This window comes from Sinohyriopsis cumingii, chromosome 15, assembly GCF_028554795.1.
Source record: "Sinohyriopsis cumingii isolate HCF-2022 chromosome 15, ASM2855479v2, whole genome shotgun sequence".
Lineage (NCBI taxonomy): Eukaryota > Metazoa > Mollusca > Bivalvia > Unionida > Unionidae > Sinohyriopsis > Sinohyriopsis cumingii.
The window spans coordinates 117720053-117737553 of NC_142975.1; the positions used below are offsets into that span (position 1 = coordinate 117720053).

Genomic DNA, 17501 nt, shown 5'->3' on the forward strand with positions numbered 1-17501 from the left:
ACGTGGTTCTCTTTGGAGTACAGTTCGGAGTAGTATTCCACCCAACGCTCCATCTGCTTGCCCTTGTTGTGGATGGTATCGCCTGTGGCAGACTTCAGTGGTACTGTCAGTTTCTTCGTGGGACCCATTACTTTCTATATGCATCGTATATGCCTCTGATGTTTCCAATATCTGCTGATGACTGGATACTCTGACAGAGCTGAAGCCAGTATTCACTGGCACACTGCCGTGCTAATCTCTGCACTTTGCTTCTGGTAGACCTGTATGCCTGTAGTGTCTTCTGACAGGGGGATCGCTTGTATTGCAGGTGAGCACTGCGACGCTCTTCTATGGCTGGAATGAGTGTGGCAGAGTTAGCCTCAAACCAGTCATTGTTCTTTGATTGCTTCTTACCAAAGATCCGTGTGGCTGTGCTGTATACAGTCTCTCTGATGTAATCCCATCTTTCTTTGGCACTGCCGTTTGGGGGGTTCTGAGTCAAACGTCTTGGAAAGAGCATATGTGAATTCCTCAGCCTTGTCTGGATATGATGTCTTGCTCACATCAATGCGTGGTTGACCCTCTTGCCTAGAGCGGTGGATCTTCTTCGGCTGAAGCTTCATTTTGCAGCACACCAGCGAGTGGTCGGTGTCGCAGTCAGCACTGTGGAAGGTACGGGTAAGAAGCACACCCTTCGTGGCTGACCGTCTTGTAATGATCAAGTCCAGCTGGTGCCAGTGTTTAGACCGGGGATGCCTCCAAGACACTTTGTGCTGTGGCTTTGTCTGAAAGAATGAATTGGTGATGCTGAGTTCGTGGTACGAGCACATCTCTAGAAGGCGCTGCCCATTCTCATTCATCTTCCCAATATATATATATATATATATATATATATATATATATATATATATATATATATATATATATATATATATATATATATATATATATATATATATATATATATATATAATTTTAACTTGACATGCCCCTTTGTTCCCTTTAAATTGTTTTGGTTGCATTAGGGTAATTAACAATACCTATAGGTTTACATCGAAATGGCTCTTGGGACGCAGCGGGAATTTAACGTGAAGATAGCACCCGGGGGGCATAACGTAAATATTTTTTATTACAGTCTAACAAAACCAAAGATACTATCCAGCACCCACTTTTTGATTACTATCCAAATACACACTCATACTATCCAAAGTAGATATACGTGACTCTTTTGCGCACAAAGGTTATTAAAATTAGTCCGTAGGTTTACATTAAGCATTAAGTGGTGGTATGGGGCACAACGGGAAATCCTATGATATAACGGTCCATAGGAATAACATTAGTAACATTACTAGAAATTGCTGACCTCAATTGGATTTACATGTTAGAGTTTACTTATGTTACGAGCTTATGCTCTTAAAATAAGCAACCGAAAAGAGTGAAAAGCATCAAGCTTTGTTAAATTCAACAAAAAATTTATTTCTCTAGAATACAAAGTGAAAATTAAAAAGAAAAAGAACTTACAGTATTTCAAATTAAATACCAAGATAATCCCAGAAATTACAGACACAAATCCTAATAATTTAAAGTTCTGAATATTCTTAGTAGAAACTCAAAGTAAGTCCAACGCAGGTGTTGCCTTGCCTTTGATGACCTGTATAATGCTAAAAGCCTTTTGTTGAAACACGGTAATATAATTCCAGGTTTGAATTCATTATTAATCCAAGTAAATACCTCTGTCCACGAATATAATATTTTTATGAGCACTCTTTATTTCCAGAGAAAATAAAATGAACTAATGGTCACATAAATAATACAAATTGATTCTGCTAGATCTTAAAACACGAATAAATAATCTTTCCAGTGACAAAATTTATAGTCCTCTACTTAAACTCTAGTCACAAGTAAAATTTTCTAACAAAAATTTACCTAATGGAAAATAACCTTCTAGAAAGTTCTTAATGTTTACAACATAAAATATTAGTTATTAAAACTTAAAATATATAAACTTCACAATATCAGTTACACCAGGTAAAGTGTAGGGGAATTCCAATGACATAAACCCGGACCCAAAATAAACATATTTACTTCTCTTAATAATGATCCTGATATCAAACCCATACACACTGAGAATATTTTAGCTATGTATTAGTTGCTTACAGAATAAAGTTTTTAAAAAATCATGACATAAATCAAAATCAAATCGTATACTCATTATTCCCACTATGAAAACAGTCATATGGACAGCGTTCTTTTGCATACCAGGGCCCAGCAACGTGGAATGAATTGCCCACTGAACTTAGACACAAAGACACAGTGATCACATTCAAGAGTGCTCTCAGAGCTCACTTATTTCGACTGCAAGAACAAATTTAAAGACTTAATAATGTTTCCTACCTTAAATATTCTCAGCATGTTTTTTATGTTTTCTAATTTCATGGTGTTTGTGTTTTAATCATATCATTATATATGTTTTTTATCTTATAGGTGTGTCTAATGTTGTAAAGCTCTTAGAGCTTCTAAAGATTAGGCGATATACAAAGTCCTCATTATTATTATTATTATTATTGTAATTATCGCCTTTGCTATTATTATTATTGCAATTATCGCCTTTGCTAAACTAGGATGCTGCAAACATTCGCGGGTTAGCAAATGCAAAACGTGTTATGTGTTCTATTACTGTTGCTGTAACATACACTTTAGTGAAGAAACTTAAATTTATTGATGCAGTAGTACACATTTTAGTGCCAAAAATATTACAGTAGTGTACAATTAAGTGAAGAAATTGGCTTTTATTGTTGGAGTAGCTCATAATTTTTAATGAAAAAATGTCTTTTATTGTTCAGTGACATACATTTTAGTAATTTGACATTTAGTTTTGCATTAGCATACAATTTAATGAAGAAATTAACTTGTACTGTTGCATTAGAATACAATTTAATGAAGAAATTAACTTGCATTGTTACAGTAGCACACTTTGTAATAGTAAAACGGACGTTTAGTTTTGCAGTAGCGCCTAATTTAGTGAAGAAACTGACCTTTACAGTTACAATAGTGCCCATTGTTTCAGTAACGGACCTGACTTTCACTGTTGCAGAAGCGTATAATCTAGTGATAAACTTATTTTAACTGTTCCAATAACACACATTTTAGTGACGTGAACTGACTTTTATTGTTGCAGTAGCACACAAAAATGTGGCAAAAATAACTTTTACTGTTACAATAGAACCGATTTTAGTGAAGAAACTGACTTTACTGTGACATAAACAGGTATTTCCGTGACGAAACCGACTTTTACTCTCGTAGTATTACATATGATTGTGAGAAAAAATTATTTTTCCATTTACAAGAGCACATACTGTAGCGAAGAGACTGATTTCAGCTGTTGCAGTTGAATACATATTTAGTGTTTCTTGTTGATGGTAAAGCGTGGATGCTGGACGGTAGTTTACTTCGTTTGGGGAACGTAGATAACTGCTGTTGGCCACTCATAACGGTGTTTTGATGGTGTTGGATAGTAGATAACTGGAAGTTAGATAGAAGACTCCTGTGATATGTGTGGGTTAAAGATTACACTTCCTTAATTTCAAGGTTTCGAGGTTCTCATTCAAGTGAAAGAACAGTTTAGATATTCAGAATGTACCCTTGCCTGAGCGCAATAACTACTTCTCTGTTCCGAACCATCCGAAATGTTTTTAGATGCTGGTATCTGAATGCTATGTGAGGATTGATTGCTTTGAAAACGTTCAAATGGACAGGAACTAACAAACTGCGAATGCAATTTAAAGCTTCCCATGCCACGACATCTGTCATCAGTACTGCATTGAATTCCGTGGATGGAAGTGAATGACAGTATTCAAAACTGAGTGGATTATCACTTACTGTGAAAATAATTAATTTCACAAGACTCTCTCTTTCTCTCGCTCTCTTTGTCTCTGTCTGTCTGTCTCCCTCTCTCTCGATGATATTTCACTAAATGACGGAATAATATTGAGATCCAGTGCGCCACAAGAAGTGATTTGATATTTGACCTGTGGTTTGCAAGATTCACAAACTCACAACCTTACAGTACAAGAAATCTTAGTTTTTGCTAAAATCTGACAATTCGAACAGAAAAATGTCACAAAATATTCGTTTCAAGTCAAATTAGTTTCAAAATGTAACCAAAAATAAATATCAGCGGTAATATTTAGCACTGGGTGTCCTGAAATTCACAACCGTACCAGAAATAAAATCTTGGTTTCACGCAGGAAAAAGTTATTGGTGTATAAGAATATGCACTGACAGAAAATGAAGAAGGAAAATATATTTTTGAAGTTTGATTGTGATCTTATTAAAAAAAATGTACCCTAAAAAGTAATTATTAAGTCTAGATTTTTGTGTGTTTAAAGTCTAATTATGATATTCACAAAAAAATACACATTGTTTTATATAATGCACATCTCTCTGTCTCTCTCTCTCTCGTGGATAAAATATTAAAATATACACAAATGCATTTTGTCTCTGTTTCTCTCACTTAGATCTCTTTAATGCCAACATATTTATCAAAGATAATAAGTAATTTATCCACCGGATATTGTCTGTCACGTTCAATTTGGCATAAGAGTTAGCATGGGTAAAATGTAAAATAAAAATGATTTCATCTTAAGACAATCTCTTTTTTTAAAAAGTACACTGACCGACTATGTTAATCAAGATCAACGTATTTATCTAGATGCATTTACTTATTTACTTTTCTTAACTTTGTATAAAAATGTACGAACAAGTGGCTGCCACTAAATGGTGCATTTTTTGAGAGAATCTTGAATTCTAAAACTCCTATTCAGGTTCATAAATGATTTATCAAGGATAGACCCATAAACTTTTAAAACACAAGATTTCCTCTTGTCAATAGAATCTCAAACCATAGGCTCTTTGTTAATTTCCCCATGTCTCTTGCATTTTTTTAAAATATGTTTAACACTGTTTCTAACCCTCTGTTGTAGATAAAATATTAATCTCTCTCTCTCTCTCTCTCTCTCTCTCTCTCTCTCTCTCTCTCTCTCTCTGTACCATTGGTTAGACACCTTTGTCAGTGAAGTATTATAAAAGTAGTTTTCACATGCTGCTTGGTACTTACTCTTGTCGTTTCAAAAGCAATTCACCATTCCCGTTATTACACACCTGGTTTCACTTTTGAATTCTTCGCACCTTTAGCAAGAATTAGTTAAAACTTCTAATAAATAATTCTGAAGAAACAGTGTCTGGAATATCAGTTTCCGTCACAATTTATAGGCCAAGATTCCGTCACAATTTATAGGCCAAATTATTCTCGACACATATATGAATTTGCTGGGTCTGCATGTGGATGAGAAAAGAAATGCTCCATTTTTTAATATATGAGACAGAAGCAAATATTCCTGTTTCAGAATATTGTATAAAATGTTCGAATCGGCACCGTTTTCGACTACTACTCGCGCCTGTCACTAACACCACATGTTCGGTACTCTACATCAACAATGTATTATATAATATATAACAGACCCAAAGGTCTCAGTTCATCAAACATTTGTTATTTATAGATGTCACAAAATACGATAGTGTCGAATTAATGCAGCCAAGAAGCGCGTGTAGGTAAATATGTCACTATAATAGTGCCTTTTCGAAATGAAGTTATCCAAATGTTACTATGATCTTTTTATGAATGAATAATTTTACTGAGTAATTTTCAATATTTTTTAATTTCATAACCATCAATAATAGTTTAATGTAAATATGAGTCTGGAGAACCCGAAGACGAACATGGTCTGGAGTGTTCGCACTGGTTTAATTTTGTCCGCGACATTTGTCGATTGATTTATTAGTTACGTTTAAAGAAAAGATGGCGACCTCCAGCGATTCAGACGAAGACGATACGTTTGTTTCGATTGGGACACCAGTAGAATCAATCAGTGAAGGTTATATTTAAAGGCAAAATATTATCACATTAGAGATATTTATTATCGATTTTATTCTTAATTTCGCGTAAAGCAAGTTGCATCGATTGGAAGGTACTGCAGTGTAGTTACATGTGTTACTCGTGTATGAGCACAGGAGTCTGACGTTTTATAAATAAGTACGATGGATTCTCTGACAACACGAAATCACCTTATCGGTACTATATATGGACACATTTATAATACCGATAAGGTGATTTCTTGCTGTCATTGTGGTGTGAAGGGTGTTTATACCTCCACTTAGTGCCACAACGTAAGACACATCACCCTGTATTTTTGTTCTGGGAGTGGGTGGGTGATGGGTCTTACTGCCTAACTAATAGCTACGATGTCGTAGCCTCAACTTGATTTGTTGTGGTTGAGGCTACAAACTGATACCAAATCATGTAAAGGAGCAAAAGAAAATCATCACTAAAGTCAGAAAAACAAATAGTGTAGAAATCTACTACCACAGGGGCTCGTTACAAAGAAAATCAAGATTGGGGTTCTAACCTGTAATAATATGACACAAGGGAAGACACCAGTCCGCACCCCTCGGCAGTTCCAACACTGCTAGTTTATCCTAATTGCGTCTGCTAATTTCCAACTTAGGCCAGTCGTAATCAAGAATATTTCAATTTTCAAAACAGCTCGACACACTTCGTTCAGTTTGTGACATAATGGAGAAAATGCAATAATTGTTTGCCGATCTTGACGTATGTACATCTACCCTACTCACAGGGCAATTTTGCATTTGGACAATCTTGGATTTCACCATTGACCGTTCACCATTAATTAAATATTAATTTATGTTCAGATAATTACAGTTTTACTTGTTGATTGCAGTTTTTACTTACAAATAGTACTAAGAAAAGCGTTTTTAACGTAGACGAGTTAGAATATAATTAGCCAGGCAGCTACGATCTGATCCTATAACTTACAAAGGAGCAAATAAGAAACAAAAGGATGACTTTTGTTAAAATACAGTAGAATTATATTTTTAAGGAAATTTGGCTAAAAATAAAGTTATTAAGACAGTATCAAGTAAATTTTATTGGTTTGTTTATGCTAATCTTACTTAGTCCACCATGACAGATAATGTGAGATTCTCATGGTAATTTATTTTCCAAATAAGGCTTGTTGCACCATATTTGGATATTCTGTGATACATTATTCAGTGTATTCCATGTTTACTATGACCTGTTTACATTTCCAAATAAGGTACTAAAAACTATGTAGCTATCACTTGAACTAATATAGCAGACAATTCAAAAGAAAATATAAAATTAAGAAGGTAAACAATATTTTGCATGTTTTTGTACAGTGTTATTCAGCAGTTCTGATATTAAGTCAGAGGACTATTTAATTTGATTTAATATATGTAAGGAACATGTTCAGAATGGATGATAGTTTGCAGGAAAGTGCCTTGTGTGAATCACTGCTCTGTTGATACACATAAGCTCATGTAAGTACCCTCTCCACAAAGTAAGGGTACCAATAATAGCACTGTATCAGCAGCAGCAGGCCTTATATGGGTGCCTAAAAAGTTGGCCATTTATCCACCGATGTTCCTTAATATTTTTCTTTGAGCAAACATTGGAGAATCAGATTATTTTTTTTAAAGGTATTGAAATAGTTTTGATGCTAATCAGAAAAAAAGCATTCTACAGCCTTTATGCCAAAACATGATTTCTACATTTTGTAAGTTTGTGTATAAGAACTCAAATATTTTGACAAAGCCATGCTCAGGACATTGCTCATTTGAACCATAAAAGATATGCATGACTTTTTAAGGCATGGTCTTTTATGTCTTAAATGAATATTCAGGACCTCTACCTTCTTGTGTCTAATCTTTAATTGAGTCAGAAATTAAAAAGGCATTACTACTATGGCTTAAAATTACTTCCATTAACATATCTTTTAAGATTTTATTTTTAGATTTATCCTTATTTCATTACATCAGTAGCAGTTGGTCAAAAGTCATCTTATTTACTGTAATGCCAATGATGAAAGTATATGATTTGTGGTTTTCTGTAATGCATGGAAATATATGAGTCTGAGAATGATAAATATGTTTTTGACAGGACTTAAAAGTCTTTATCAATCACCTTCTCAATCATCCAAATTTTGACATTGGTGATAATACCAGTACTATATGTATATATTTGCTGATGATGTGGTCCTTTTTTGGCTACTCTCAGAACACATTGCTGGACATTTTGTATGCAACTAGTTCTTTTCAAATAAATTACCCAATCATAATACCAATGGAGAACAACTACTATCTTGCAGATCCATCCCTCCCAGGTCATTTGTTTTTAGCTAAACAGTAATTTGCCTCTTAGGTGACAGAGTGATTTCCCCTTGATATTAGTTTTGGTGCATGCTCCAGTGAATACTTAAGTTACTACATACATACATGGAGGCAATGCAATTCACATGCTGTCTACAGACATAGAGGCAATGCAGTCCACATGCATGCTGTCTACAGACATAGAGGCAATGCAGTCCACATGCATGCTGTAGACAGACATAGAGGCAATGCAGTCCACATGCATGCTGTCTACAGACATAGAGGCAATGCAGTCCACATGCATGCTGTCTACAGACATAGAGGCAATGCAATCCACATGCATGCTGTCTACAGACATTGTGGCAATGCAATCCACATGGATGCTGTCTTCATACAGAGACAATGCAATCCACATGCTGTCTACAGACATAGAGGCAATGCAATCCACATGCGTGCTGTCAACAGACATAGAGGCAATGCAGTCCACGTGCATGCTGTCTACATATATAGAGGCAATGCAATCCACATGCATGCTGTCTCCAGACATAGAGGCAATGCAATCCACATGCATGCCATCTCCAGACATAGAGGCAATGCAATCCACATGCAAGTATTGGAAGTTTTGGACCTTAAAGCCAGTTGTAGGAGTGCTATCTTTGAAGGAAATTATCTTCCATCTATAAATTTCCAACATTTTTTTTCTTTCTTTCTTAAAGTGATAGTTTTCACTATTGTAAGATCCCTTTCAGTCCTTAATGGTCTTACATGTTCTTATACACAGGAACAGAGAGTTGTGTTAGAAAAAGTCAAAATATGGTGGGGGGGCAACGTAAGAGGGTTATATCATCAACATAAAATTGAAAACAATTTAACAATAGTTAATGAATTGTAAAATAAATAAACAAATAAATAAATAAGAACTATAGTTATTGTGTAGAACTATAACTCTAATATATCAAACTGGATCAGGGAAGGAGGGGAAGATCTGGTGCGGTGGGAGACAACTGTTACAATCTATTTTTGGAACCTGTTATTCTTGTTTATTTGGTATGGTAGTTTGCTGTTGTTAATAATCCAAAATGTACAAACTCAACACTTTGCTTTTCTGTCACTTTGAATTCTAGTGCTGACTGTACCCGTCAGTTGTCTGAACAACAGTGACAGTGCACCCTTATTTGTAACCTTCAGACACCATGTGACTCGATTCAACCAGTCGCTGCAGGCATGGCAAACCATGTAACCTATCAGTGTTTTGTATGGTGTGGCATATATTGCATTGTAAACAATACATTTGCCATGGTATACAATGTCAGCATAACAAAAAATATTTTAGTACTATAGGGCTTCTCTAGGAAATGAATAAGAACATCATATGAGCTCAAAGTTATATGAAATGAAACTTTCTTTTAGATGCGGGTTCTTCACTAGATGCAGATGATCATTACTTTCACATCAAAGCATGACCTCTATAAATCTTTACAACCATATTGCAACCATATTACTAAAACATGTAAATTACTTACTAGTATTAAATGGAGAGAATAATTGCAAATGTGAAAGTGTAGAATCTCCAAATATGAAACTCTCATGCTTAACGAAAATGGCAGACATTGTGATAAAGGATATTACATGGATTCTTCTCATCATGATTTTGTAGGTGTTTTACATAAATTACAAATAGTAGTAGAACATAATATGTATAACAGGTAAGCTAAACAGTAGAATCTGAAAACTTGATGACAGGCTTTGTAAAGACATTTTACTGAATAAACCTGTACTTCAAATATAGGTTACACATGTTAAAGATTGATTGCCAGGATTTTCTGATGGTTTGCCAGTTGATACAAATTAGAGATAGTTATAATTACTGTGCTTTGTAAGTGAAAGTATAATTCATATTCATATTTATATAAAAAAACCTTGATAAAAGCAAAACACTGAAAATAGGATAAGAGAGTCATTGTGACTCCAGCCATGGTCATTACAGTGTCATCCCATTGATGGCTTCACATACTTTGGTGCCCTTTGTACATACCTGCATGAATTGCTAGTGTTTTCCTTCACATTGCTGTGGTGGTGTTTAAATATGTGCAGGCCTTTTGTGTAATGTAGTTGTTGTTGTGGGGTTTAATGCTATTTTTCAGCACACGATAGGCTATACTTGGCAACCAGTATTAATGGTGGAGGAAGAACCTGGGAAAAGCTTGGGAAGAACCACCAACCCACAAAAAACTACTGGCAAGCTTTCTCACATACCCACATAGGCCGAATCCTTGACTTGAACCCATTCAGACGGAGGTGAGATGGCAGTGATCCATAACGGAGAGCGCTTTAGACCACTCGGGGCCCCTTGTTTGATGTAGATAACTTGTATAATATTGGTATATAATTTTTGCTGAGGTCAGATACGTACACTTAAATTTTCTTGATTAATCTAGTCTTAGTGTCCACATTGTAGTTTTATATGTATTACTAATTATAGGATGTTATTTTGGCCTTTCTTGCAGGTAGAATTGTTCTACAACTGATTTTATAGCATTCACTTTGTAAGCATCAATAGTGATGCTTCAGTACATTTTTATGTGCATGTATTATGTGTACTTTAGAAAAATCGATTATATTCCTGTCTGTTGTGGTCAGGTACATATGGCTTAGTTTTCTGTACATTACATAGTCATAGCGTCCACCTCGTGGTTACTGTAAGCAATGCTTCAGTGTTTTTACTTGCAGAGGCAATCAATTGGCCTTTATTACAGGTAACAGCAACCACTTTGTAAGTATTAATAGTGATGCTACCTGTATAATACTCTACCTGTATTGGCTGTCAGATGCACCCATTTACAGGTAATTATCATAGTGTTTAGCACTGCACGTTACACTGAGTTCATTAAACAGAATTTGTGCTATACTATGCCTGTATATATTATCTGCTGTGTTTTGTCTTAAAGATTTAGACCCTGGGCAAGATGAAGTGTATGCTTTGTAAATAATGGAAATGTTGTACTAACAACCACTCTACATGTATTGCTTGCACCAGTTGCCAATCTCCAAAAATAAAGGGGAAGGTGCTGAAGTTCACCTTGAGGGTTGAAAACATCATCAGTTTGCAAGCTGATGTCATAGTGGGAATGACTGGTTGTTTGATGGGTGTAGCACTCCAAAGAGTTCATCAAGCACAAAGCAATCTAAGCTATCATGGTCGGTGACAGCTCAGAATCCTCCCTCACTGTCACATGATGATGAACCTTTCTTGGCAGAACCAGTAGGATCTTTACTGTATGGGCTTGACACTTAGTCCCCATTATCACCTGCCTTTGAGCAAGATTAAGATAAAAAGAATCAAGATCAAAACAAATGACCTTAGTTACCATCTCTCACTTAAGATGTATGGACCGACTATGTGACTCAGATATCCTGTATCTTGTCCCAACTGAATGAACTGGAAACATCATTCCAACTATGACTGGACTCTGCCATATGGCTCTGATTGCAATGGATCAATACCACAGCTGATTGTCCATTGTCAGCCAACAATCAAATGATCTTTATCCACTTTGCCAAACCCACATATACACTCTCTCATGGATCAGCCTAACCCGCATAGCGCCACAAGGCACTCACTGCAAATGATGCCCAGATTAGTGTCTCAGTACCCTCCACATGTCGCTTCACTTTATTCTCATGTCTTTGCCACTCAAAGGGAGCCTTTTCTTAGCTGTTGTTTGGAGATTTCCATACCTCCACAGGTGATCATACACTGTGAGCTAAAAATGGTGGGCTTTGCCCAGTTCATTGCCCCAGTACACATGGGATATGAAGTCACTGCATTCTCATGCCTCAAAGGGAACTCTCACTTAGTTATCAGATCTCAATCAGAATGTTCTCTGAACATGTTGGGCCACTCCTTTAGACAATCTTCCCCAGTTTTATCTAAGATTATGCTGGAGACAGATGAATAATGTCCCATTTTGGTGTGTCTGGAATATGTTTTCAGAAATGACAGAAGAAATTAATAATTAACAAACACATATTTTATGTCAGAACTGTCTTTATGATCACAGTAGCACATGAACATATATAATAAGTAATATTTATCAGCAATTAAAGTCTGAAATGCTTTTCAAAGCCTCTTTGCAACAAACAGTAGCATCTGAAAGTAGAATGCACACACAGTCCTGGATATGATGAAATATGCTCACAACCTCCATAATCTTTGCCTTATCTGAGTGACAGGAGAAAACTCTGCCTTCCGAGCATCAATAGAGAAAGTCTTTCATTTGTTGCCAACAGAGTTTCTCTCTCCACTCCTTCCATGACCAGTATGGTCCAAAATTCCAGCCTTTGTTGATTTGCTAATCAACAAAGACCAACTGGAATTCAGTTGTTGTCCATGTTGTGTTAATTGGCTGACTTGAAGAGCATAATTTACACATTACAGCCAAGGGAATGGCAAATCCCTTATCAGTAAACACCTCAGATGCCATCTTGCATGGTGCAGTAGGGACTCCTTTGTAGAGTATATAACCTATAACCTGTTACAAATATAAAGAATTTGACAAAGTTATGGAAGATACATTGGCCCTGTTCTGTCACAATCGGGCTCTGCCATCTGAAACTGTCCACATGAGGTCAATAACAGAGTTGACCCTGCCTATTATGTTCATTTATGAGCCAGCTTACATTGATGACCATCCTGTATGCTTTTCCAATGTCACTGCACTGGCACTCTTATTTCTTAGTCAACACATAGTGACACAATGCACTTAACTCACTCCATGACCCAAGTACTGGTAATCACAAAATTTCAGCTCATCTTGGAGAAGACCTCTGAGTGTCAGATTTAAGAAAATTTCATTTCACTTAAAACTTTGGTTCTCACATATCTATATTGACTCCTATATATATGAAACTGAGCTTTCCATGTACCTTGATCATGTTTTCAAATGAGTTCAACTGCAAACTGTTAGATCCAGTTATGCTATTGCAAACAGTACCAGCATATATTGGGTCTATGCAGTTTATTAGGAGTAATCAGTTGAAATAAAATAAAAGGGCAGTCATTTATACTCAGGGAATTGAACCTGCTACTACTAAGAATTTTATACTGTATATGCATTGCCACTGCAAAATCCATGACTAATCAGTGTTCCAGATGTGGTAGGCAAGAGTTACATCATTCTTTTATATGAATGCTTTCTATCAATTGAAGAGCAGTGTTTTGGAACAAATGTATATTATTAGGAATCAAAAGACTTACATGTACTGAAGATGAAAAAATTCAGTATTTCTTTTTGGAAGCAAAAATGTAAAAGAACTTTCATATATGTGTTCAATACATTTAAAATTTGTGGAATGGAAAGAAAATAAATTTCTAAGGATTTCTACTCATCAAGAGAGCTACTGAAGCAAGGGGCTAGAACAGTAGAGGTGAGGGATTAGAACATTAGAGGTCAGGGGCTAGAACAGTAGAGGTGAGGGGCTAGAAAAGTAGAGGCAATGGACTAGAACAGTAGAGGCAAGGGGCTAGAAAAGTAGAGGTGAGGGACTAGAACACTAGAGGCAAGGGGCTAGAAAAGTAGAAATGAGGGGCTAGAACAGTAGAGGCAAGGGGCTAGAAAAGTAGAGGCAAGGGGCTAGAACAGTAGAGGCAAGGGGCTAGAAAAGTAGAGGTGAGGGACTAGAACAGTAGATGCATAAGACTAGAACAGTAGAGGTGAGGGACTAGAACAGTAGAGGCAAGGGGCTAGAAAAGTAGAGGTGAGGGACTAGAACAGTAGAGCCAAGGGGCTAGAACAGTAGAGACAAGGGGCTAGAACAGTAGAGGCAATGGACTAGAACAGTAGAGGCAAGGGGCTAGAAAAGTAGAGGTGAGGGACTAGAACAGTAGATGCATAAGACTAGAACAGTAGAGGTGAGGGACTAGAACAGTAGAGGTGAGGGACTAGAACAGTAGATGCATAAGACTAGAACAGTAGAGGTGAGGGACTAGAACAGTAGAGGCAGTGGGCTAGAAAAGTAGAGGTGAGGGACTAGAACAGTAGAGCCAAGGGGCTAGAACAGTAGAGACAAGGGGCTAGAACAGTAGAGGTGAGGGACTAGAACAGGAGAGGCAATGGACTAGAACAGTAGAGGCAAGGGGCTAGAACAGTAGAGGTGAGGGGCTAGAACAGTAGAGGCAAGGGGCTAGAAAAGTAGAGGTGAGGGACTAGAACAGTAGAGGCAATGGACTAGAACAGTAGAGGCAAGGGGCTAGAAAAGTAGAGGTGAGGGACTAGAACAGTAGAGGCAAGGTTCTAGAAAAGTAGAGTTGAGGGACTAGAACAGTAGAGGCAATGGACTAGAACAGTAGAGGCAAGGGGCTAGAAAAGTAGAGGTGAGGGACTAGAACAGTAGAGGCAAGGGGCTAGAACAGTAGAGGTAAGGGACTAGAACAGTAGAGGCAATGGACTAGAATAGTAGAGGCGAGGGACTAGAACAGTAGAGGCAAGGGGCTAGAACAGTAGAGACAAGGGGCTAGAACAGTAGAGGCAAGGGGCTAGAACAGTAGAGGCGAGGGACTAGAACAGTAGAGGCAAGGGGCTAGAACACTAGAGGTGAGGGACTAGAGTGGCAGGAAGTGGAGCAACCTGACATTTCTGTCCAGTTGGAGCACTAGTACTAAAACAATTTTCAAATTAAATTTGTTGAGTGAATTTAATATATAAAGATACCTATTTTCTTATCATATTGTTCCGTGGTCAAAATTCTTGATGGTCTTCATTTACAGATCAACCTAGAAAAAAACCATTTTCAGTGCAAGACTTGCCTGCTAAAGACCAGCTCGGTCGACAGCGATTTCATGGAGCATTTACAGGAGGATTCTCAGCTGGCTACTTTAATACAGTTGGATCAAAAGAAGGTATATAAATTATAATTATTAATTTCCACTTTGGTTAGTTTTGTTGCCACTTATTTACACCCTTTTACACCGTAATTTCAAGGTATTAAGTGTGTATTCTTGCTCATGCTATGCTGTGTTGCAGGGTGATGGACTGTATTCAAGACAGATTGACTGCAGCTTATGGTTAGTCTTTGAATGAGAAGTCAGATATACACAGGCTAAACCACCAATCTGCCAAGCAGACTTCACCATGTGCATGTAATATTGAGTGTAATTTAGACATATGCCTTTTACATTAGGGTAATTTAAGTTGTGCCATGATTACATCATGCTACATATTAACACTTGTAAATATTTCCCACAAAGTTGATAAATATATTAGTCATTGGCTTTCAGTTTAACGTTACCAATTTTAATATTTACACCCTTTCCATTAAAATTACACTTAATGTTCATCTTATATATATATATATACATATGTGGATTCTTATTTCATATGTTACTATTTTAATATCAGTCTGTAGATTTATTTAATGTTGTGTTTGGATTTTGTTTGAGAGGAACTGTTTGTTTAAGCTATTGGAATTACAAAGTGCTCGTGTGTTTAAGGTGACATTTTGGGACTGTTGTGAATTTATTCAAAGATGTTCTTGACAGTGCCATTGTGAGATATCAATACTTGATACTTCAACATGCTCAAGGCTGTTGGCACTTCTTTTGGACTTCTGATAGAACTTAAGTATATTCTAAGATATGGTAAATCAGCACATTTAGGAAAATTCATTCAGAATTTTGTGGAATTCTGTTTGGTAAATTTTGATAGCAGTGAATCTTTATTATGTTTTATAGTATACTAAAAGTTCTTTATATTCATGTATTAATAGAATACAGCTAATCATTTGTGTAATTTATTTGTAAGGATGGGCACCCTCCATCTTTGCATCCAGCCGAGAGAAGAGGTCAGACATTACCCAGCAAAGACCAGAAGACTTCATGGATGAAGATGTGAGTAACTAATGTTTAGCTTAGTTCTTTAAATGTTAATTTTGTGCAATGTTAGATTGTTTTGTAACTAGTCAAGACAATTTATACTAGGTACTCTTGTCAAAATTGTTTAAAAATGAGTGCTTGTCATCAAACATGGTCTTATTGTTGAATGAATACATAAAGATAACTACAGTATCATATGTGACATGAAAGATGAAAAATGGTTATGTGTGTTGTGATGTGATTTGGATTTTTAACGTAGCTTTAACAATTTTTCAGTCATATTGTTATGATGTCTGCAGTGTGGCAGTTTATAGTGATGTCTAGCACTGGGGCATCATGCGGCAGACATGTAGCATGATGTCCCACCCAGTCACATTTTCCTGATACCAGGCCAACCAGTGCTAACACTAACCTCTTAATGCTGAGCGCCAAGCTAGGCAGCTGTTAGTACCATTTTTGTAAGTCTTTGGTATGACTCGGGGGATCGAACCCATGACCTCCTGCATCTGAGGTGCATGCTCTAACCCACTAGCTGGTTACCATTATACATAGATGTATAAGTTTTAACTATGTCATGCTGCGAAGATGTCCTCTATATAATCAATTTAATCTTATACTTAAATTTCATCATCTACCATATATTTTCACTGGTATGGTAAATCAAAATGTTGTTTTGTATGGTGCACACAACATTTTTGAGTATTCCAGGACTTTTATCATATGTCTCATGGAATCATGGATTATTCTCAAGGGTGATGTCGAGATGCCCTTTCCAACCCAGATGCAGAAACAGCACCAGGCAGTTCCAGTCAAGTATTGGAAATGACATATGATTATATGAGGCATGTGGGTGTACAGTCAAACTTATCCTCATCCCAAAAGGTATTAGTGTGTACAACCATCAATTAACCCATCTGTGCATGAGACGATTAAGAAAATAAGCCAGATATGAAAATTTGCAATTTGAAAAATACAGTACAGATGGATTGATGGTTCATATCAACCATACCACACCAGTCACCCAGAATGCATCATTATTATGACTTTCCAGCTGCTGACCTACTGGTCCATTCATACAAATGAGCTATGTAGAATTACAGAAGTAAGGAGTCTGTATTCTCTGACTGGCAAGCCAGCAAAGCAGTCAAATCGAAAGAACTTTTTTATGTTGAGTCATTTGCATGCAGTTTTTAAATTTCATGAAGAGAAATATTTTATCCACACTTATCCTAAACTTTGGTTCATGACATGAACAACCTTACTTTCCTCACAGAGTGGTGGATAATTTAGCTTAGAGAAGTCCGACCTTGTCACTTCAAAACATTTTGTCTGTCTAGGTATGGAACTCTTAAAGCACATCAGCTTGTGGTCTTATTCCCAGACTTATCAAAAGAATCAATTAGACTAT

The 17501-nt window shown here is 36.5% G+C and overlaps 1 protein-coding gene across 3 annotated transcripts in view; it reads left to right on the plus strand.

Moving 5' to 3' along the window:
* The first annotated feature begins 5827 nt into the window (after positions 1 to 5827).
* The window catches only part of LOC149782563 (G patch domain-containing protein 1-like), a 75941-nt gene continuing 64267 nt past the window's right edge, over positions 5828 to 17501 (plus strand). For all 3 annotated transcript variants that reach the window (XM_089934009.1, XM_089934010.1, XM_089934011.1), the window contains exons 1-3: positions 5828 to 5912; positions 14990 to 15121; positions 16023 to 16108. In XM_089934009.1, coding sequence (XP_089790135.1) covers positions 5837 to 5912; positions 14990 to 15121; positions 16023 to 16108 — 294 coding nt within the window. In that variant the 5' untranslated portion in view covers positions 5828 to 5836. The remainder of the gene's footprint in view (positions 5913 to 14989; positions 15122 to 16022; positions 16109 to 17501) is intronic.